The following is a 22,847-nucleotide window of genomic DNA, read 5'->3' on the forward strand; positions in this document are numbered from 1 at the left end:
GATGAGCTACCTCACATAAAACTAAAAAGAGGAAAAGAGGTGACAGGAAAAAGTATACCACTGCTGTACAACCAAATGCCAGCACAAACATCCATGTATCTACAGCATTTAGTGGAGATAGTTTTAGTGTTTTACCATTACTTGCTTTTATTAGTTCAGAAGGCCAATTTTAAGGTGTAGAAACATTATTACAGGTCTACTGGGTTACATATTTGTCTGTCAATCTCACCTTGCTGAATAAGGCTCTTCTGAAAAATCTAAAAATATATGGTATCATTTACATCACGGTTCTACAGTCCATCAGTGTTTTATGACATCACATGTCACTAAATTATAGATTTTAATTTTTTCCTATTAAGAGTTTACAAGCTCATTTTCCCAGGTGCAGTGACTGATACAAACATTTGCATGACCTGCCTGCACTAGCAGAGATGGCACAGAACTATGCTAACTCATGGTAACACTGTCAGGATCTGTGACCTCAAAGCTTTTAACTATTCTCTAATCCAAGCTGTGCCCAAAAGTTGTTCTTGCTTTCTGCACAACATTTCAGAGGCCCAGCCCGTTTTCTCACCTGTCAATCACACTGTGGCCTTTTTCCTGACTTTCTAACTCGTTTCTTAGTACACCATATCCTGGCTGACATCTTTTCGTTGTATTAACTGCACCACAAAACTGCATTTCTTCAGTAGCTCCTGAACTTCTTTCATCCCATGTATAGAAGCTGTAGATTACTTCCCTCCTTCCATTTAAATCCTAACAGAAACCTCTCCAAAGACAGAACATTTCATAGCCAAGGCTTAATGCTGATGTAAGATAATGGCAGTCACGGGTATATTGAGAAACCTTCGCTGTCTCGTTCCAGCGGACTTCCCCAGGAATTGCAGATAGTTACAAGTCCTGACAAGCCCTACATCTGTGTGCCTCAGTGGATGATTCAGTATTAGTTTATAGCTACAATTTACACACAAACCCAAGTGCCAATAATACCCACTGATGTAATTCTTATCCAGATGTGCTCTTCTTATTTCTCATTATTTTATCTTCACTTTGAATATCCATCTCATAGAAAGCTCAGATTCATCTCCCTAGTCTTTAGTTAATTTAACTGAGGCTTAAAGCTACAGTTGCAAGTTCAGTATAATCCACACATGGAACGTATGTTGCAAGTGAAAAGTCTATTCGCTCCAGCTTCCATCTAGCATCAACAGCAAAACTGCAGATATTGATGGATTGCAAACCATTTCAGTGTTTAAACTTCAGTGAGATGACTTCCAGCCTAAATGCTTTGGACAGGAACTTTTCTTTTGATGGGGACTATGAAATGCTTAACATACTTGTAAGTATTAGTTAAAAGTTATAACAAACAGTCACACCAGCTCTTTGCAAATAAGCTTTCTTCAAATCCTTTTAATTCTTAACTTTGTCACAGGTCCATTCACCCCTTTTCAAGAAAAAAACCAAATATTCTAACAAAGGTAAATGTATTTGTCAAAGCTGAATGGGATAAAAAAAAATTAAAGATGGTAAACTGAAAGACACTTACATGTGTTTTAAATAAGAATCTATAACTGATATAATCTTATCTAAAAATAGGCAGATTTAGCCAGACTATTTGGTCTAGAATCCAGCCTACATTCATCACAAGGAAATTATTTTGCAGGAAATCTCTCTTGCTATTTGTTTCTGCTCAAGACAAACATTACAGAGCAGCTTTTCCTGTCCTTTTCTGTTTTGGAACTTTGAGCTTTGGCTTTGGATGAAGACAGGAAGCACATGGAAAACTGAGGAAATACAGACTCAGGAATAAGCCACAACATTCAAATCTGGAGCCAAACTAATCCAAAGTCATTTCTAACTAAGACAGATGTCAAAGAATAGTGTTATCTAAGAAAACGTGAGGGGAAAATTATCCCATCATATCCATACAGCTGCTCTCCTGTACCCAATTTTTGCTAGCAATATATGCCAAATCTGCAATTACATTAAATCACTAGCTTACCTGGCAGTAATAAACACTTGTTCTGACCCTGTTACATTAGTATCAATGGAAATTTTGTGTAAGTCTAGAAAAAGAGATCTGTGTCCTAGGAAAAGGTTCAAAGTATAGATGATTGGGAAGGGGGAAATGTTACTGCATAAACACCAAGCAAAGTTTTCAGGGCATGTGTTCAGAATTGCTCCAAAAAGACTTCAATTTATTGAAGGCAAATGTTTTCCATTCTCCCCACCTCAAATCCTAACTGCCTCTTGCAGCATCACCTTTTATTAATATCAACACTAGCAAATGTAAAACAGTAAGTACTTGTGCTTCACGGAAAATACTGTAAATTGTGGATGTGGTTGGTCCAAGGACTGCCAGTTTATGCTACTAATGATGCATTCTTACTGCCCTTTGAGGTACTTATGAAGTCTTCACAATGGTCATGGAATATATACCTTACTCAAAGCAATTAATGGCTATAGCAATCATTTTTATTTGGAATCTTCTGAAGGCTTCACTGAGTTAATCTTAAGCATTTACCAGATAGCTATCCAGTCACAAGACTGCTGTGTACTGACATAACTCAGTTGTTTCCTGAATTTGAGATCTACACACAGAAGCAGCTCCGCCAAACGTTCTTTCCTGAGTTGTCATTTAGAATTAATTTCTCCTGAGAAGTGACAGAATTTGGGGAAGTATATGACAACATCAGATTTATTAAAGCAAAGAAGTTAAGACTCTTTCTTGAAATTTGTCTTCAGAACCTCTAACTGAAAAGGAATATCTAATGTAACGTATTCTGCAAACATAGCAGAAAGATGAGAGGGCTAACAGAAGCTCGTTGGGAGAAGGCTGATGACAGAACTGAGAAAGAGTAAGGAGTAATGAGGACAACTAAGATAGCTTATTTACTGCCAGTGCACTAAGTGTTGATTCAGATTCTTCAGTCCCAAATGAGACATAATTCCCGAAGAAGTGATAAATTTACCTGAGGAAAGAGTAAAGGGGCAGGATATGGGGCAGTAATTGTGGCAAGCTCTAGCACCAAGTGTATTCAGATCATGAGACAAGAAACACTGGTTAAGAATAAAATTAAGGGATACACTGAATAATAATACAGCATAACACAGAACCAGATCCAGCACTGGCCATGTTGATATGGTGTTTTGGCAGGGTAATTGTGTACCTAAATACAGTGTAACACTGATATGACTACACTACTTCTGGGACTAAAGATACCCTCAGCACTCAAAACTACACTCTGTTACCTGAGTGTTGAAGCTCACCTGGGGTTGTATTGCCCCATGGAGACGATTCTGTGACAATGGGAATTGGATCCAATTAATGCTAACATGAATCTCAAGTTCCAACACTTATAGTAAGAAACTCATGTCTTGTTTGCCAAACATATTGGTATCTCCTTTATAGGAAGAACGTTTAAGTTACATGGGTGAAATTAGCACAGGAAAAAGCACTTACTGAAAAAAAAATGCATAGAGCCAACAACTTTCCCATCCATATTCTCGAATACGTATGAACTACCTATCCTGAATTATTTTTATGATCTCAGGTGCCCCCTTATCAATCAAACCACGACCCCCAGAGACTTAGTGTGCATTTAAACTGAGAGGATGTAGTAACCATTGCAAGATTTATTAAGTTGTTAACACTTCCATACTACAAGACTTATGGATGATACAACAGATCTTATGCTAAAGAAAATTTTCAACTAATGGAATACGTGAATTTGTATTCCTCCAAAAGCCTGACTGATCTTGTGTTGTTCTTTATATTCTTAGGATGTAAGCTCCTCTGAGGCAGGAATTGGGATTTTGTTCTATCTTCGTACATGACCTATCAAAATGAAATCCTGATGGGTGGCTTAGAATACCATCAGCATTTATGTAATAACTTGTATACTTAGGTATTTACATTAATTAAAGTAATACTTATACACAGGTAAAGTAGTATATGCAGTGTGCAACACTGCTAGCTGATTATCATCAAGATATCAAATACCATATTTTTCACTATAAGCAAAACACTGAGTTTGATTCTTATCTTTCTTAAAACATGCATGGACAAACTGAGCTAACTGCTTTTAACTCTGAAATAATCTTGTGAGAATCAAAGAAGAATCAAGTTCTTTGAACTTAAGTTTTATTTGGGTATTTATTTGAAATCCTCATTTGAATGTCTGGAGACCAATCATTCACAGTTTTTATCAGCTTAGTAACAAATGTATCATTTATATGAGAAATAAATTCTATTTGTTATGTATTCTCTTTCTTGTATAGATCCACAGATTGTTTTCTGCAAAAGATACAAATAGTAATATCCAGGATACGGTATGGCCATTCCTATGGAATTTGTTCTTAAGCATTAAAATTGATCGTGTTCCTTGTCTTTTATTTCACATATATGCCAATCAGACTGAGTTTCTAAAAATGTTGTTTGGCTTTTATTTATGTATTATATCTGCTAGAATTCATAACTTCCAAGCCCTCCCAAGCAGTATTACTGGGAAAAGTATAACAATCAATGTTTACTGAGAAGGTGTAATTGGCTTTGAATCAAAGCAGCAGGAATTTTTGCCATCAGTGTTTTTTAATATACTCAGCCTTCCAAAGGGTTTTTACAGCTGCATATACTGCAGCATAAATCCTGTGACTCTTCATTTAGATTTTAAACTTTCCTGCTTAACATAACATTCATTCGTGCTCTAAGCGTATGGTCAGGGACCACGTCAAGAAAAATTTTATCAAGATCATTTGCAGAACTATTTGTGGAAAACAAAGAATAACTTGTACCTGCTCAATCTGAGCATTACAGAAAGCAGAACAGGTGGTCACAGGAAGATTTTTCCCAGTTAATAGTATCTCCAAATGGCAAAATGCCAGAGCAAACACTGGTACTCAGCAACTCCCTGTAGCCACTACCCGGCATGACCCGTAGAAAAAAGGTGTAGGTAGGTGTCAGTAAGTCTCACTGGTCTTCAGTGATAATGTATAGATATTGGAAGTACAGGTTAGAGTAATTCTGAGGTTGCTAATTTTTGCCAGAAGACCAGCTAACCTAACTTCACAAAGCTATAATGTATTATAAAGACAACTAAAAGTATCATGTCACACATTCCTGCCTCTCTTCCAACTACATTATATGGAAGTCCTAATGCACAATATACAAGCTATTCTCAACTTGCAAAATAAATCCAGAAGAATAAGGATTGATCCTCAACATTTTCTGCTCTGGTATTTCCTGTGCCTAAGTGTTGTTGGTAGAATTTTGATTCAAAACAGCAAGTCGTGTATCTCATTCAACACTTCAACTGGCCTTCTAGCTGTACCCACAATATACATTCATGCATCTTTGATGGCAAATGTGAAATTTTGCACATGAAAACAGGCTTAGAATTTAACTTATAAAAAATGTAAACAGCTTCATTAAGTCTGTTTACCTAACTTATTTACCATCCACCAGGTTCAGCAGATTTCATTGGTCTTCTGAGAACACTATTCCAAAATTTAGTCTTTACTTGGATGCTGTTTCCTAGTTCACAGTAGGAGAGCAAATAGAGCATCGGAATACACAGAAGAAAGTGGGAGGCAAACACCTGCTGGCAGGAAATGTTCACAGGAAGTGCACAGGATAAACAATTCTGTTGGACGCATCCACTGGATATTACTTATCTTGGAGTAAGTGACTGCTAAGGAGGAGCAGTACTGCTGATGCTCCTCAGCCTCCAGCCTTTCAAAAAAAGAGTCACAAATGAGAAAGGTGTACCTTGAATGCAGAGATCAATGGAGAGATGAAACAACTGGCTTCTCCTGAGTGCAGTGACAGAACTTGGCTCAGCTAATTTTTCCTTTGGCTGCATGAGAACCGGGCATTGCACAGAGGTCATTTAAATGTGAGGTCCCTAGCACACAATGGGAATGTAAAATCCCTAACACATACTCTCTAGGGTTCCTTGATTTTCCTTGGTATAAAAAAGGATGGAAATTCTTAGAAGAGAAAGCAGAACTGAGAAATTTGCTGAGGCTTTTTGGTAGTATTTTACTCCAAGATGTTTTGTTCATTGTTATTTCTCTGTTCAGACATCCTCAAGGTATTGTTAAAGACATTTGCAGTTACAGGTGAATGAACAAGTTCAAGTAAAAGAACAAAAGAAATAAAACCAAATAAAGACTAATTTGGGAGACAAACTGAAATCCTCTGGCTCACTCTCCTCTTAATTACAATAATCTTACAGCAGACAAAAAGCCAGTACTTAAAGCGGAATTACTTTTCTAATCAAGAAAAGACTCTTTCCCATAGTGTCTAGACATTCTCCTGTGCTTTTTGGAAGACTCCGAATGCAAACTATACATCTTGTTCATTGTTCAATAATGGACAAAATACAACCTTTCATAATAAAGACCTCTGCAACCTCATGCACATTTGGTGACACAGCAGTCTGAGGTCATCTTACCTAAGAATGTATCCAAAATTTTGACCAAAATATCTTATATCTTCTTGTGAACTTTGGAAAAGCTTTAATCTAATCTAGTAGTGCTCTGCACTTCTGCAATTCAACTGGATTGAAGACAGAAATACAATTAAGAGGCATTTTTATTCTCCAGATCCCAAAGTAGTGGGAGTATTCCAGAATTGCTTCTAGCTATTTCTGTTCTGTTCAGTTTGCTTTCACTGACTGCTTTCATGTGCATTCAAAGAAGCATCAGGTCAAAATTCCATTCTCAGTGGTTATTAACATTTGACTACAATTTTTTTGTTTTTAAACAAATTCTTTTTATCAGCTCGTTATGCTTATAGATGAAAGATGCAAAACAGTCAAATCATAAATCCCTGCAGACGATTATAAATCAAAGCTGACAACAAACCCCCAAACTTCTATTCCGAACCAACAAAAATCATTAAACTAAAACAAAAACGGGATCTAAATTATTTCATGAATGCAAGAAGAACATGCAGCCAGCAACACTACCACAGTGTTACAATTAGCAGAAATATTAAAAACAAGAATATTAGATAGAAAGCAAATCCCATTCACAAAAAAGAAATCACCTATGAATCTTGATTAAAAATTGCCACAACTGTCTTCTCCTCCTGTCCCTATAATGGATTTCTAAGCTAAGAAAGAGTTTAGAAATTGGCTGCCTCAGCAGTCACAGAGCTGATTGAAGGTCCTACTCGGGGGCAGAATAAATCAGCAGATGACCAGGGAAGTGTCCTTGACTCTTTTTCCTTATGCATACACTTCTTCATTTCCCCCTTTTTTACTGGGACATAAAAAGGAGATTAATTAGAATCAAAGGCCATGAAGAATCACATTTATTAGTAAATTATTAGATTCAATAGCAGTAGATTAGCTATTAATTAAAAAATTCCACCTGGTCTACATCTTAAGGTAACTAGGATACAGAAAGCTAGGAGGTTTTGTAGGTTTCAAAACCCAGGTTGCTCAATCAAGCTTCCTGGGTTTCATCACAGGATTCATAATCCCCTCAGTTTCATTTTAGTGAGTCAAGATTTATTTAGGCTCTTCTCGCATAATAGGCTTAATTTTCTCTGCAAACCCTACCTTTTCTCTGCACTGGTATTCTCAAGGTTAATACAACACATGAACTGCAGAAATACTAAGTATTCTACCAATTCTCTGCCGAAAATAAGCAAAAATTAAGAAATAATGAGAAAATACCATAAATAGGTCACTAATTGGTATGCTTCTCTAACAAAGCTGTACTGCTCAATACAGTGAATGCAGTGGACTTCATTTCTACAGCTATGTGATCAGAATAAGCACCAAACTTCTTGGCAAACCTGAGGGACCTGAAGCCAAATCTACTGCACTGCATTAGTCTTCTGACTAACATGTAATACACAAGGAAGATTCCTGAGTGAACCTTCAAATGATACACTGACATTTTCTAAGGGATATAATAAATCTCAAGTTTCTTCCCAGGAGGAGTTTGGTTAAACTATGAAGATACTGTTTAAAATATTTACTCTGGCTTTACCAGAATTTGTTTTATCAAATGCTTACTCATAATGCCGAGGGCAGTGGTATTTAGTGGTTAAGCCTTCAGCCTCTTCATGTACACAATGTACTCATTTCAAGCAAGCAAATGAGAGGGAATGTTAGCCGAGTTCACTGTACAGTTTGACAGGAAATAACAATACAGTGCAAACTCAGATGCCTGTGTTCTTTATGAGACCTCAAATATTCTTTGTTTAGATCAGTAAAGCAAGAACATTCAAACAAGACATGTAAGGCACAGATGAAATGGCTAAGGAAGACTTTTTGCATTTTTCAGTAGTCTCAGATTAACTACTCATGTTTTAATAAACTCACTGAAATCTCAGGGACATACTAGAGATAATGTGCTGTTCAGCACAAGTAGTATGGTACTAGATCCACAGTTCGAAGAACTAGATGGTCTGGTATCTGCCTCAAAACAGCAATTTAACCTGGCATGATTTAGCTAACTGCAGACTTAAAAGAGGAAGGTGAGGATATATAAAAACCTATACCTTTATTGAGAAATGAATCCACTTCATTTCTGATGCAGGGAGTGGATGAAGGCTGTTCCCCAAAGATGCACAAACTTACCCATTCTTTGTTATCCCAAAGTGCCCCTTCTGCCTGCTGTTCTCTTGCCTCAGACAGGCACACTACTGGCGTCTGTTCACCATATGATGGAAAAAGTTCCTGTCTCTGTGCTCCACAATTTCTGCCTGTTTATTGGCTGAATATATGAATGCAGGTCAGAAGGAAGAACTGTCGCCTGCAGTCCAGAGGTTTTGAGAAAGATGACGATTCAAAAATTCACTTCACAACCTATTAAAATGATATGCTTGAATTCATAGTTACACAAAGAATTACAGGAGAATTTCATAACAAAAGATAGTTTCTTCTCCAGAAGGGAACACAATTAAGGCTGAACTGGTCATAAATAACAAACTCACATTAAATTTGAAATACCTAGTACAGCGGTCCTGCAGAACATGGCAAGAGTGAAGCTTAGTTTCACAAGCTGCTCAGAAAATCTTCCCTTCCCACTTTTTATTTTACATCTAAAGGCTTGTTGCTCACAAGATTTGCTTTGACTTTTTTTTCACCCACCAAGGTGCCCTGGGTCAAAGGGAACATGATTAGAAATTGCTGAGTACCATTTAGACTCCAGCTGAACGTGAAAATTCCTGTCTGCAGGGGTGGAATCTGAGTCACAGAAGATTCAGCTTTGGCATTACACAGATATGGCCTGACTTGTGAACTTTTAACAGATTCTCAAATCCATTAAAAATTTTGCCAACTTGGAAAACATTTGCTGATTACACTGTTTGTTACATAGGTTTCCTTTAGTTCTCCTGGCCACTATTATCAAACATTCCCCTTAACTTACCTATGATACGAAGCTAGAATATTTTCTTTCATTTTACATATTGTCTCATAAGGAATGAGACAATAAAAATACTTGGCAGTAAATCTGTTTTCTGTGTCTGACGGTGCCTGATTATTAGTGTTTCTTCAGAAATTGAATAATTTATTATCTGCAGTCTTTGATTTGTTGTTTATGCATTCCATGTTTGAACAAAGTAAAATATTATTTAAGAACCCGATCTGATGGCTGCCTACTGAAGTGAGTAGGAGCCTTCTTGTTGTTGAGATCAGACCCTCAAGGATACCTGGCCTGAATTATCACAGTGAGAAAAAGAAACTCCTTTAAGCAAATCAGGCTAGACTTACTGCATTAATAACCCAGTATTTAATTTGGTGAATTTCTTGGAATGAAAAGACATCAAAATGCTCAAATTTCTCTGGATGCCAATTATTCCCTCTGCTTTTTCAGCTACAGGAGATAACTGGAAATGGAAAAACATTGAGAATGAGTCACATGGGATTAAGTCATTCTACCAGGAACATTTGTCAGCAAATTCTGCAGAAAGCCAAATTTTAAAGACATGTAGTAAGAGTGACTTGTGAAACTGTAAATTCTAGTGCTACTGTCATTATTAGGATGTGTGAAATTATAATAGAGAATTTACTTGTATTTCCTTATCATATTTGGTTATATCATTAGAAGAACAGTAGTCACTAAAATCACCATAAAAGAGATTAAAACTTTTAAACATATGAAAAGTCTCACTAAATTTCCTGGAATTTAATTTATTTATGCAAATACACACATTAACTTATTTGGTTAGGCAGAGCAAATGTAGTCTTTCAGTTTCAAATTACTCCTAGAGGAAGTTTTCTCCGAACCTACAATGTTTTTTCTATGCAGAATCTTATATCTGCACAAAAAAGAGTTGCATGACCATTTTCTGAAAACCAAAAAGATCATTGTGGTTAAAATCCCAATGTACTTTTTCCTCTCAGGGTCTACTAGGCCATAATGACAAAGCTGACAGAAGACCATTTCCTCTTAACAGAGGGAAAAAATGTGGTGAATATCAATTTATTTCTAAGTGCCACTGAAGTAACCCTGAGTACTAGATTGCTAAAAAAAGATTACTAATGATCAGCATGAGTTCACTATCAGTACTGCCTCCGGGGTGACATGAGGAGTAGCCCATAACCACCAGGGATGAAAGGCCTATTAAAAAGCCGGATCCAACTTCCCCAGCAGGAACTGGTCAGACAAATACTTTCTCAGACTGAACTGAGAACCATTTCCAGCAAGCCAACAGACACACCTTGTACCTGCTTTCTCACAGAGCTTTACATGAGGGACCAAACCAAAGTCTTCAGTTATCACCCCTTCAACAATCAGCTACCTTTTCATAGAGCTTGTTAGCATACAGAAGAGATAGCAAGCTTTATGTGTGTTGAATTGCCCAAGTTGTGATTAAGCCCACAGCAATGAGTTGCTGTGCTCCTGGCAGGCTGCCACATCTACTGATTTCACTTGCAAAAAGTTACAGTAAAAACACAGGAGGCTGGACTGGTGCCCATAACCCTCTTTAGCAGTTAAAACACTTCAGCCTACATTTTCAGGCATATACAGCCTCAACCTATATGTGCACAGAACCAGAAAAGAGTGTAAAAATCATGGTTTGTGTTGGAGGGCTTGTGAGCATGCGCTCAACAGCATCCATGCCAGATTAATCACGCATGTGCAAAATAGAACAAGTTGTGGATTTATGTATAAAAATATTTGGATTTGAGCAAATCTAAACCAAGAAAGAACAGAGGGAACGAGTAACCTACATTGCAACAGCAAAGCACATGAGGCTGACACACTTGGCTTGTCACTGGTCTTGCAAATGAGAGACAGTCAAAAGAACAGGGTAGTAGGGAATTTCATTCGGAGTTCGGGTTGTAAAAGGTCTTTTACAGACAAGACTGGCAGAACTTCCAGTTAAATAAAGGCACCTTCATCTGTAATGCTGATGCTCTTTTAATTCTACCAAGAACAGTCTCTTCCTTTTCCCTACCAAAGAGAATTTGATAGTTACTTGGTGTCATTAACATCTCTACAAGACACCAATAACTGCAGAATGATACAGAGAAAAAAGCAGAACATCTGTTCACTGTCCTTTATTTCTGTCCCAGACATGCATCTTTCTAAGGACATGAACAATTATAATTTTATCATCTTTAATGTCCTCCTCATCAATTTTCATTCTACTGTCTGTCCCAGCTGAGATGTACTGCGCAATAACACTATAAACTCTTTTTAATCCTGCTGTTATTTCAGCCCACATTGATTTATTGTGGATCCTGAGCTGACAAGTATAATATTTCCCATTCCACAACAAAAACTCTGTCTCTAGCTTACTTTATATTATGTTATTTCAGAATATAATCTGAATCTATTCAGATCCCTAGAATATGACTTTTATAGTTTCTGCAACAAAATCCCTATTTGTTTAGTTTTTAATGTACATTTCAATTTTCAGGGATTTTAATAAAAACCATTTTTTATTAATATGCTGTTTTCATAAAAACAACAAACACTGAACAGATTCCATCTCTGTAAGAAGAAAGATAATGTCATATATGGTGCCTTACCTCAATTTGACCTTAATTCAAAGAAACACTTCTATTCAGAACAGTATGTTTGCCACATGCTGAACATTAGGCATATGCCTAAGCCCCACTGAAGATGAAATACATGAGTCGTTGGAGACAGAGATTTTTCACAGCAATCAAACATAAAACTTGTTAATAGAAAACATTACAGTAGATAAACTTCAATGCATCAGATAATGCACATCTAAAATAATATAAGTCGAATTAAGCCATTCTTGTATTTTCTCATACCAAGAAAAAGATATAAATACCACAGACCATATAAAGACTTCAACTGAGTGTTTGTCACTGTTCTAAGGCAAACGAACTAGCATAACTTAATATAGGATAAGACAGAAAACACTATAAATCATCGGTTTCTATTACTCACAACAGTTGTGGCCACCATATTTCCAGAGAACACAACAGATGATATGAAATAATGATTTTTACAAACAAAAAACCATGAGGCACTACTATTGCATAATGAAAAAATTAAACTAATATCTAATGATTCTGAAATACAGCAAAACTGAGCAGGTAGAATTAAAAGCGCACTAACTCATGAAAGGGAAAAGAATTATCCCATTATTCTGATCAAAATCAGATATTACTGAGGCCAACATCACACAAAAGGAAATGAGTAATTGTATGGAAAATCACAATACCTGCATTTGAGACAGGGCTGGAAATACTGTAAAGGAGTATTGTCATTATACTGGATCACAATCCAACTACTGTGTGTATCAAGAAAAAAATTCTCATGTACACAAATTATTCTATAAAGTCATTAAGTTTTCACATACCTGTTTCATACATATTTAGTTTTGCCCCTTGTAAGATTTAACTTCATGAATTTGATCAGATATGAAACTTTCTGTGTAATTATCTACAGTTTTAAAATCAGTAATTAACCACAGTTTTCATCCTTTTGTTTGTGGCATCATAGACTCTATAGTATCCCAGGTTTCAGAGAAATTTAAACAGTTGAATGAAGTCATGACCTGTTATGATGTTATGGTGCCACCTTGTGATGTTGCATCAGCAGTGCCTCTAACATGTACAAGGAGACAAAAATAGCCCTGGGGGGGAAAAGAGACTGTTTCTATGCGATTGCGAAAAACTGCAAGAGATTCCAACACTGAGTCTGTTGACAGGGAGGAGCGCGTGGTTATCGACTGACAAAAGAACATTCAGCATTTTAAGATTACATTAAAAGGGCATAAGAGCACAAAGAACCGCTGCAAAAAACCAACTGCTTCCCTCAACACAGATCCAATTACAGACATATGAGTTAATTCCACTGAAGTCAGCAGAGTTACTGAAGATTAATATGGAAGTAATGAGGATCAGATTTTGGCCTGCAGGCTGTTATAAATCTGGCTTACGTTATTCCCTTAAAACAATGATAAACTGAAGTGTGTCAATAAATAACTTGGCTATTACATGCTTTTCAACAGTGTTCTATTCATTTCCACCAGCTCCTTTTTGTCCCTAAGATGATGTGAGTGTACAAAAACTAGAGATAACACACACTTAGCTACTTTAATAGCGGCTTTAGATAATAGTTTTCCTTTTCCTTTGTCCATTTTTTGAAGGCAAATATAGAAATGTCCGTTCATATTTAAGGCCTTTTTTGCAATACAAAATGTATGTCCTCTTGCTTTTAGGCCAAATCCAGAATTGTTTTAAATCTAAATCTCTTTTACTCTTTCAGTTTCTTTCTAAATTGCCTTATAGTTCCTTTTGAGTAAGCCTGGTTGAAGAAACACTTGTTAGTGAATTCATAAGATTCTGCCAATAATGCTATTGCAGAAATGCAGCTGGTTTTTTACCTCATAACATTATTGAAATTTGCAATCCATCATGCTGCACTCCTATTCACTAAATACTCTTGCTATAATAAAAGTTTCAGTCATAAGACATCCAACTACAGACAACTAAGAAACTGCAAATACAAAGCTTCTATAGAAATCCATCCCTTACCTTCCTTTGCCATCAGGTGATATAACAACTTACCTACTACTAGGTAGGATTATTTTGCTCCAGAAGCATTTAGAATACATCTCTCTCTCAAACTCCAGGAACATACTACGTTGCTCAGGTTTCTGTTACAGGAGATGAACGTAAGTCAAGGAAATAAAGGGAGTTAGGACAACTGCATACATTTGTATCTGCAGTATTATACAAGAATTCTCTAACTGTGGACAAGAATATTCCTTCACAGGGTGCTCCTGATTTCTTTTTGTTTCTCAGTTCAGATGGATGACTCCAGGGTTAAACATCTGACTGCAAGCCCAAGTGCCTCTTCAACTGTTTTGTGACTTTCAGGTCAGGGAGGACATAGGGAAACAACACACTTGAGCACATTCCAAGACAACCGAGGTCTTCCTTTAAGTGGGGAGAATGATCTAATCGTGGAATGACACACAGTGTCAGGAAGGAAAGAATTTTAGCTAATAGAAATTTTAAAGCATAGAAAAAGAACACTGATGTCAAAACAAACTGACCTATGTCATCAGCACCAGATCCTTTTTGTCTGAATAATCTGATCCAGAATCTTGCAAACTTCTATTTTACAATACATACTAATCGTGACAGAAAAAACACATCTCACAAGGCTTTCAAGAGTAAATGTGGGTCTTGAAAGAAATAAAAAAATCTTAGGCTGACATTTCAATGAATAGGAAGTAATTTTAATGTAATATCTCTTAATGCCAATGTCTTGCAAATTGTTTGAATCAACCAATGCACCTAATTTAATCTGCTTGAAATGAAAAAGATTGACACTTGACTCTCTTCTTACTCAATCAGAAGTGAGTACCAGGATTGATTTATGCTCTTTTTAACTTGGGTAAACAAATCAGAGGGAATTCAGGCTCCAGTTCCTTTATCTAAACAGAAACCAGTAGGAGGAAGCATTAAAATGCTATAAACATCACCAAATATGATCACTCTAAAAATTTTTTTAAAAATAAATGTTAGTAATAACATAAAAGTTTCATTTTCACTATGCTATCTTAGACAAGGCTGTCCTGTATACCTTGAATATCCAGAATTTCCATCAACACTTTTAATGTACAACCATACTGCTAGATAAATATTTCTTCTTGATGGATATTGTATAAATTTGAACAGCAAGCTACATTGCAAGCTCACCATACATAAGAGGTTCTGAGGTAGATAAGCAGCATCATCCCTACGGAAATGGTAAAAAGATTAATTTCTCTACTTCAACAACTTTTTCAGTAAGAATAACACATTTCACCCTTTGAAAGACTTAACTTCACAGTAACTGGAATAATGACCGGAAAGGAAATTAGTATGTGCTTAGCCCAAAAATTCTCAAAGCACAACAGAATGCGTCAAAAGTTTTAATTGTGATGACTTTGATACAGAAGCCATGTAAGTGACAGAGCCCTTCTATTGACTGTTAGAACAGTAATGTACATATGATTGTCTTCAGGCCCCAGTACCTAAACAATACTGGAATTAAAAAAAACAATAATAAATCAATCTAGCTGATTTCCAGCTGGAGAGGGAAGAGAAATATAGAGCTGCATTCATGCATTTTATGGGAAAGATTGCATAGCTAGTTTAGAAAGAAAATGTCTTTTCATGTCCTTGGTGGTAGTTCTGTGCTTCTTTAACTTCTTCATGAGTTACAGATGATCATATTCTTCCATTCAGCATTATCAGCCCATAGAATGAGTAAAATGCAGGACCCCTTTTAGGAATAAGGACACATTTTTAACATTTATCTTGGGAAGAAATGAATCATGTATGTAGTTATCATATACAAAAGGCAAATATTTCAAGTTTCATAAGGACATGACAATCCATAAAGTATTGGTTGAAGGTAAGCACCAAACCCAGCAACTGCCATTTCAGTGACTGAAAGGCAAACCTGGGATGTGGCTGTCTTCAACACTGGGAGCTTGATCTTGACTGCAGTTCTTTCACCCAAGATAATTTCCATGCAAGATCCCCAGCTGTACAACACAGTGATAGAGGCATCTCATTATTTAAGGCCCATGCTTTCTTCCAAATACTCTTGGAAAAGTCACCAAAGCTAATCTTTCTGTCAATCTTCTTTTTTTTTTTTTGCGCTTTTAAGAGCAGTATTAAATATTCACAAATATAAAAACTATGTGGAAATACCTTTAATAACTTTCTCATTCTGCCTGTTTAAAAAAAGAAAAAAAAAAAAAGAAAAACTACAAGCCAACAACCAACCATCTCTGCCAGAGTGCTTGGCCAGCAGTGAAGATAAAAATGTGACTGTTCCAAATATCCTGTAGATCACATGATGCTTCTGTCTCCTTGTGGACCAGAACTATTGCAGTACTTTCTGCTGAGTTCTAAGAAGCCATAATTAGAGGACAAAAGCCCCCAAAGTGCCTGAGATTCAGAAAGGCTGGACTGGCAAGTAATTTCTGATAACACTGGTTCACAGAAACCTCTTCAGATTCTTATGTGGAAAGTACTGCAAAGGAAAGAAAAAGATTAAGAGATATAAACACATTTGTCATTACACACAACATTTTTCTTAAAGTACAAAAAGGAAGGCACTGTGTAATGAATCAGAATCTCTTCTCTCACGCTCTCAGAAAGAATTAAACATTCTGGGAGAAATTTCCATCTTCTGAAAATGTTAGCTCAGGGGGCCAAGCTCAGCACTAGATTAAATCAAGTATAAATTGACCTGTTTATTGTATATAGAGCAGAGCTAAACGTTTCCCAATGGTACTTTTGCTATGGCACAGCATTTGGGTTCTTAAACAAGTCAAATTAGGCAGATAAATCTGTTGTTTCTCTTGCTAGGACCAAGAGATCCTGATTGTTATCTTCTTTCTATTTGCATTATGATACAGGCAAGCAGCATGCTTTACTACTGCCATGAGTTTTCAGAAGAACTCCTGAGCATCTTAGCAGGACAGTAAAAGACAATTTAAAGAGGGCATGTTGAAAGCTCACTTTCTCTAGGTAGTAATCTCTGTTCAATGTCACAACAGTATAAACTGTATGTTTCTTTCTTTCTTGACTGAAATCAGAACTTTTGTATGTAAAAACTATAATTTTGATGTCTACACCGAAAGAAAATTTTAAAAGTTTGGAATATATGAGAGTCTGAAGAGTTATGGATGTACAGGTTTTGGATTTTGTTTTACAAAAAGAATGCTCTAACTTAATCACAGCTATTTGATTTGAATCAGGAATTCACTGAAGGAAGCTCTGTGGCATGTGTTTGGAGAAGATAAAATTTTATATTCACAGTGGTCCCTAGGAACTTTGTATCTAGGGGTTTATTCAACCTGGGTGACACTGAAAGATATGATGTATAGCCGTCTGGCATACTAGCCTAAGTATCATGAAAGAAAGCATACAGTGATGCAAATTGCTTACCAGCACTAAGGTTTTAGAAAAAAAGAATTATAAACTTCTTGTTCACAACTCAGGAAATTTCTAGAGCCCCATACTAATCGAAACTCATGAAAATTTAAGTCCACATAGGAAATATCTAGGAACTAAAAATCCACAGCATTGTATGTGAAAACATTTTAGGCATGTCTTCTTAAAAAAAAAACCACATCCAAATCCACTTCACTGGAAAGATATTTATTGGAAATTTTTGTATTTCTATCAGAGTATCATTTTGGACTTTGGAGATTAAGCTTTTTACTTAAGAGGCAGCTGAAATATTCTGTGAAAAACACTGACAAAAATTACTCCCTTCCACTGTTTTCTTGCTAAGCATCTCTTGCCAATTTGTCACTAGCTCTAATTTTGGTCCTTAAGAACTACATAATCTGCACGTTGGGACAGGTCTTATGAGATGCACATTTCCTATAAAAGAGCTTCTGTTACTTCAGCTTTAAGTAGGACTGGAGTCACAACATCAACTGTTACACAGGTAAAGGCCCCCAAAAGTTTCAGAAATACTGCATTTCCAAAGACATATTTTTGTTTAATCTGTTGTTTCTCTGTCTAGTTCTGGCAGCATCCAGGTGTTACTTATGCCACATTCTTCTCAAACTCCATTTCAAATTGTTATAGTATGTTTCACCTTCAGGCATTCAAATAAGCTTAAGCTTCCAGGATGATTTATAAAACGATTTCCTGTGGAAAACGTAACCAGTCTTGTAGAACAGAACACTTAGCCAGTTCAGACTGCTAATACTTCCATTAAACTACAAGCACCTTCTTAATGATAGCAATTTTGAGTGAAATAAACCTACTGGGATCAAATTTTCTGAACTAGCAACTGTCATTGTTATTTACAGCTTACTCAGGCTTCTGGGATAACAGCCAAAAATGCATATCTTCTTCCCTGGTCAACGATTAGCAGTATTTTCTTCTAGTCTTAAAAAAATTCCTCAACCACAGCAGTGCAAATCAAGCAACAGACTTTACTGCATCTTCATTTGCTTGACAGCAGTACAAAGCTTGCAAAGGCTGTCTGTAGGAGATTAAACCTATGCAGGGTCATTAAGTAAAGGTTTGAGAAACAAGTGATGAGATAAGGAAAATCAGTCAACATACAGTGGATGAACTTTAGCTTATACTAGGTCAAAGCCTGGATCATGGTGCCAAAATTAATGCCTGCTGTATATACTAAGTATGCATGATAGTATGACAGCTTAAAAAAACGCAACATACTGAGCTGTGTGAAAAAAAGCACTTCAAAAACAGAGTGTACATTGTTATAGGAATCTGGCCTTCAAAGGTTTTCCACAAACAGGGTAAAAAAGGTATTCCTCCTCAGTAATTTCATACCTCATTTTAGTGATGATGAGATTTTACAGTTGGATAGTTCATATTATAAAAGAGTTCTCAATGTTTGTCAGAAGTCAGGTAAGCACTGGTCCCATGTAACAGAGCAGAGAGAACAAAATGATCTATGGCTTAGCAGAGATCACCTGCTCAAGCAATGGCAGAGCCAGGGATAAAACCTAATTGCCTTGCATCCTAAGTTCCCTACTCTTACAGTGTGAAGAAGTGGCTTTTGGTGGGAGGAAAAGGCAAATAACAGAATAAGAAATCCTCTACTACAAATAAAAATCATCTGGGGTCTGGTAAGTTAGTCAACACTTTCAGAAAGGATCACATACCAGGTGCCAGTATGGTATTCTGGGATCAGATATTCAGAAGTGTTGATTGCCCATAGCTTCACAGCAAAGTCTCCAAAAACTGCAGTTACCTACCACCTCCAATTGCTTACTAGCAATAATTTACAAAAGTGGCTATTGCTTTGGTTCCCAGGTATTGAATTTTCACAGCTGCTGAGCAATTGAAAGTATCAATCAATAGGCACTTAGGCTTCCTTGAATTTAAAGTCTGGAATGCATTTGGTTGGGCACAAAAAGTGGAGATACGCAAAACCAAATGAAATTATCACTGCCTCTGGACATTGATAGGGTGGTATTTCTTCCACACATCTGCTGAAGATTTCAAAAAGGACAATTTTATTTAGATGAAAACATGTTTTCATATCTTTTTACAATATTAAGAAGATACTTCAGGCATAAGTTTACCACTGGCATATAGGGTTGTTAATCCACTGCTAAGATAGTTCCTGTGCTTTGCATGTTCTGTATTATATTACATGTCAAACTGCAAAGCCCTGTCTTCAGTTTGGCTGCATGCAGCCTATGGTTATCACTTAAAAGGACCATTACGGCTGAAGACACAGAAGAGAAGAAAATGAGAGGCCATGAATTGAGCTGGAGATAAATTCAGAAAGACAAAAGAAAGCATTGTTTCATTAAATGAATAGGTAATGTGTTGAAGACTGTTATGGCGTAATTCAACTCAATGAGCAGGAACTGTTTTTTTTGTGGTGAGAGATCAGCTACAGGAATTGCATGTCATGTTCCATGTCATACTATCAGAGAGCACTGGTTTAGTTTCAGTCCCCAATCAGATCTTGGTGTACCTACTGTGGCACTAAAATTCAATGGACCCCATTCCAAAAATCGAATCACTGTCTCCCTTTAGAAGGCAACATTTACACAGTATTTAAAAAATGAGAGTAAGTGGCTCAGATCAGGAAGTTCAGTATTAAATATGTAAGTCTATGATGCAGTGCATACAGCAAAAATATGACTAAGAATGTCCTCAAAAAATAAAATACCTTTACAGGCAAAATGAACAGTAAACCATAATAAGGGAGAGGTATCAAGTCTTCTACAGATTAGTTTGGATAGAAATGGTCTCATGACCTTGTCACCTTCTTTTCCTGCAGCTGTTAACTCTGGCTGAAACAGAAACCAAATCAGAGAAACTACACATTCTCTTCTTGGCTCTGAGACTTTTTCCATTTACACCCTCATTTTGCCATATAGCTTCAAAGGTTAAAGAACCATGTTGCTGAGTTAACAGTCAGAGGCTCTAAACCAGTGTTTCAGCTAGAAGGTGGAAGGAAACCCTTCTTTAGATCATGTCACATCAGGAGCTCTTAAGCCTGAGGACTTCACAGCTGAATCCTGTGACCCACCTAATCTCCTGGACCTGAAAGGAGAGGGAAGTTACCATTTCCTTTGAAGCCAGGGATGGAAAAAATCTGCCTAAAATATACACATTGCCATCTTGAACATTTAGGAAACATCTTGATAACAGAGTTCACCATTTCACAAACACGGATCAAAGTATATGCGTTTAAACTGAGCAACTGGATGATCAGTCTTCCAATACTTGGTAGCCTTGTCCTTTGAGATTATCAGTGTTGTCAGTGATCCCTCCCTATTTTCTCTTTACCTAACCCATAACAAGCTCTGTACTTTTCACTTCATCCCTTTTTACTCATTTTCTTGCCCTGTTGAGTACACAGCACTCAGGTCTTTCCATTCACTTCGTCAGTTTCCCAAAACATCACAAACTTGGAAAAGAAAAATAATTATGACAGTCATTCCAATGGCTATAGTGGCAAATATTCCTCTCTGCTAGTTTCTCAGGAAATGAATGGATTGCACAGCATCCTTAGCTTGGAAGTCTCAGTCAGGAGCTTGCGAGCCTCTACAACACAGCAGTAACAGCAGTAAAGTCAGTCATGGCACAGGAAACTTCTGAAACTACAGCTTCTGCTGAGTCTTCAGATCTGCCTTCAATTCTTCACATTTGATCTCTGTTCTCTACCCATGGTACAGTACAGCCTTTTGGTTGATTAAAAACTCTCCCTGACCCCAGCAGCTTCTATACGGATAACAGTATAAAGAAAACATTTTCTTAGCTGGAAATATATGTAAACAAAATATTACAATACCTACTCAGCTCAGCCTCACCATAACAATGATATGTGTCTTGTTCTAAAAGAGTTTCCGCTGATACACTTGATTAGTCAAGGAATGTCCGATATGTTTCTACTGTATAAAAGACATTCACATTAACTTTGTAGCATATCCTCTCCAGATGCTGATGTTTCTCAGGGTTCACAGGAATCATGTCCTCGTGCTTTATTGTAGAATCATTTTGTTATAATGTCTTTCCTCAGAAATTTCATTTATGAAAGAAATAAACTGTTCTGGGCTCTGCAGGAGACTTAGACGTTCTTAAGGTCACCAGTCCAAAGTTTTACCTATCTTAATGCTATCCTAACCTTTATACTTATTTCCTGTGAAAATACAGTTTATTCAATCAGCCTGACTGTGAGCTTTGTTAATCTTCCCCAGTAACTTCTGAATCCTTTGGCAGAATTCAACAACACGTGACTGAAAGATGATTAAGTTTCTGCCAATTTCCTGCAAACAGGCAGCTGTGTAAAAAAGTGTCTCTAAGTGTTCCACTTCACAGAAAGATGCAAAATAATTCCGCACCCTTCCAGACATCAGAAAATCTACATAGATGAACCAGTCTTTGTGCCTTAACTGCAGCAAAAAATTGAAACTAAACTCCTTCTCAGTTATCAGGCAACTAATCAGGAGACACAAGTCTGCAGAAACTAGAATTTACTAATTCCAACATTCCCAAAACAATTTACAATCATACTGTATACCTGCTTGCAGTCAAGACAATTGTTGGATTATTTATCTTCCCAGACGTTAGTACTTAAGTGTTATTATCACCAGACAAACAGCAACACTACTAACTTAACAACAATGTGTACAAACAAAGATTATGAAAAAACTTTTTCAGGTTATCAAGCATTGACTATCAGACATAGTTAACCCAGACCACTGAAATTTGGGGAGAAATTAGACCTAGGTTTTAGCTTCAGCCTACTCTGCCAGTGGATTTAAGATTCAAATATGAACTCCTCCCAGTCTAGGAGTATCTTATTCTGCTGGCTGGTTCTCTGTCATTTCTTTAAGAAGGCCTATCCTTGTATTACTTAAGTAACAGCTTTCATTATAAGTTTATGTAGAATGTTTTATTAATGTGTAAAAATAAAAAGTCATTGTCCTTTTCAAAAGATCTCTTTAGATATGAAGTGTGCAAGAAAAACTGTCTTAAGATAGCTGGGTTTTATCTACAGATTTTTAGGAAGAAACAGCAACAAAAATAAAAAATATCAGTTATAATAAAACCCCTGATTGACAGTGGATCGAAGAAAGACTGCAGTAATTAATCATTTTAATTTACACACATTGCTATTCAGACAGCATGGATCCTTGCTATAGGCTTGAGAACAATATGAATTTGAGCTTATAACAGAGAAAAATATTTTCCTGAACAAACCACACAAACAGGGAAGAAAAAAAAAGGGAGATATAAGTCACTGAGCTCTTAGTCTTCAGGTTAGGAGAGTACTGGAATATGCTCTATAAAAATAAACTGAGTTAGGGTAAGAAGTCATCCTCTAGTCAGCTCTCTGGTAAAGTACTTATGTCTGACGTTTCTTGTATTACA

At 36.6% G+C, this 22,847-nt stretch overlaps 1 protein-coding gene across 11 annotated transcripts in view; it reads right to left on the reverse strand.

Moving 5' to 3' along the window:
- Window positions 1–15,978: 15,978 nt before the first annotated feature.
- CIB2 (calcium and integrin binding family member 2) overlaps window positions 15,979–22,847 on the reverse strand; it is a 55,523-nt gene continuing 48,654 nt past the window's right edge. For all 11 annotated transcript variants that reach the window (XM_075045547.1, XM_075045551.1, XM_075045544.1 and 8 more), the window contains one exon: window positions 15,979–16,488. In XM_075045547.1, the coding sequence (XP_074901648.1) occupies window positions 16,467–16,488 (22 nt within the window). In that variant the 3' untranslated portion in view covers window positions 15,979–16,466. The remainder of the gene's footprint in view (window positions 16,489–22,847) is intronic.

Source organism: Buteo buteo, chromosome 13 (genome assembly GCF_964188355.1).
Source record: "Buteo buteo chromosome 13, bButBut1.hap1.1, whole genome shotgun sequence".
NCBI lineage: Eukaryota > Metazoa > Chordata > Aves > Accipitriformes > Accipitridae > Buteo > Buteo buteo.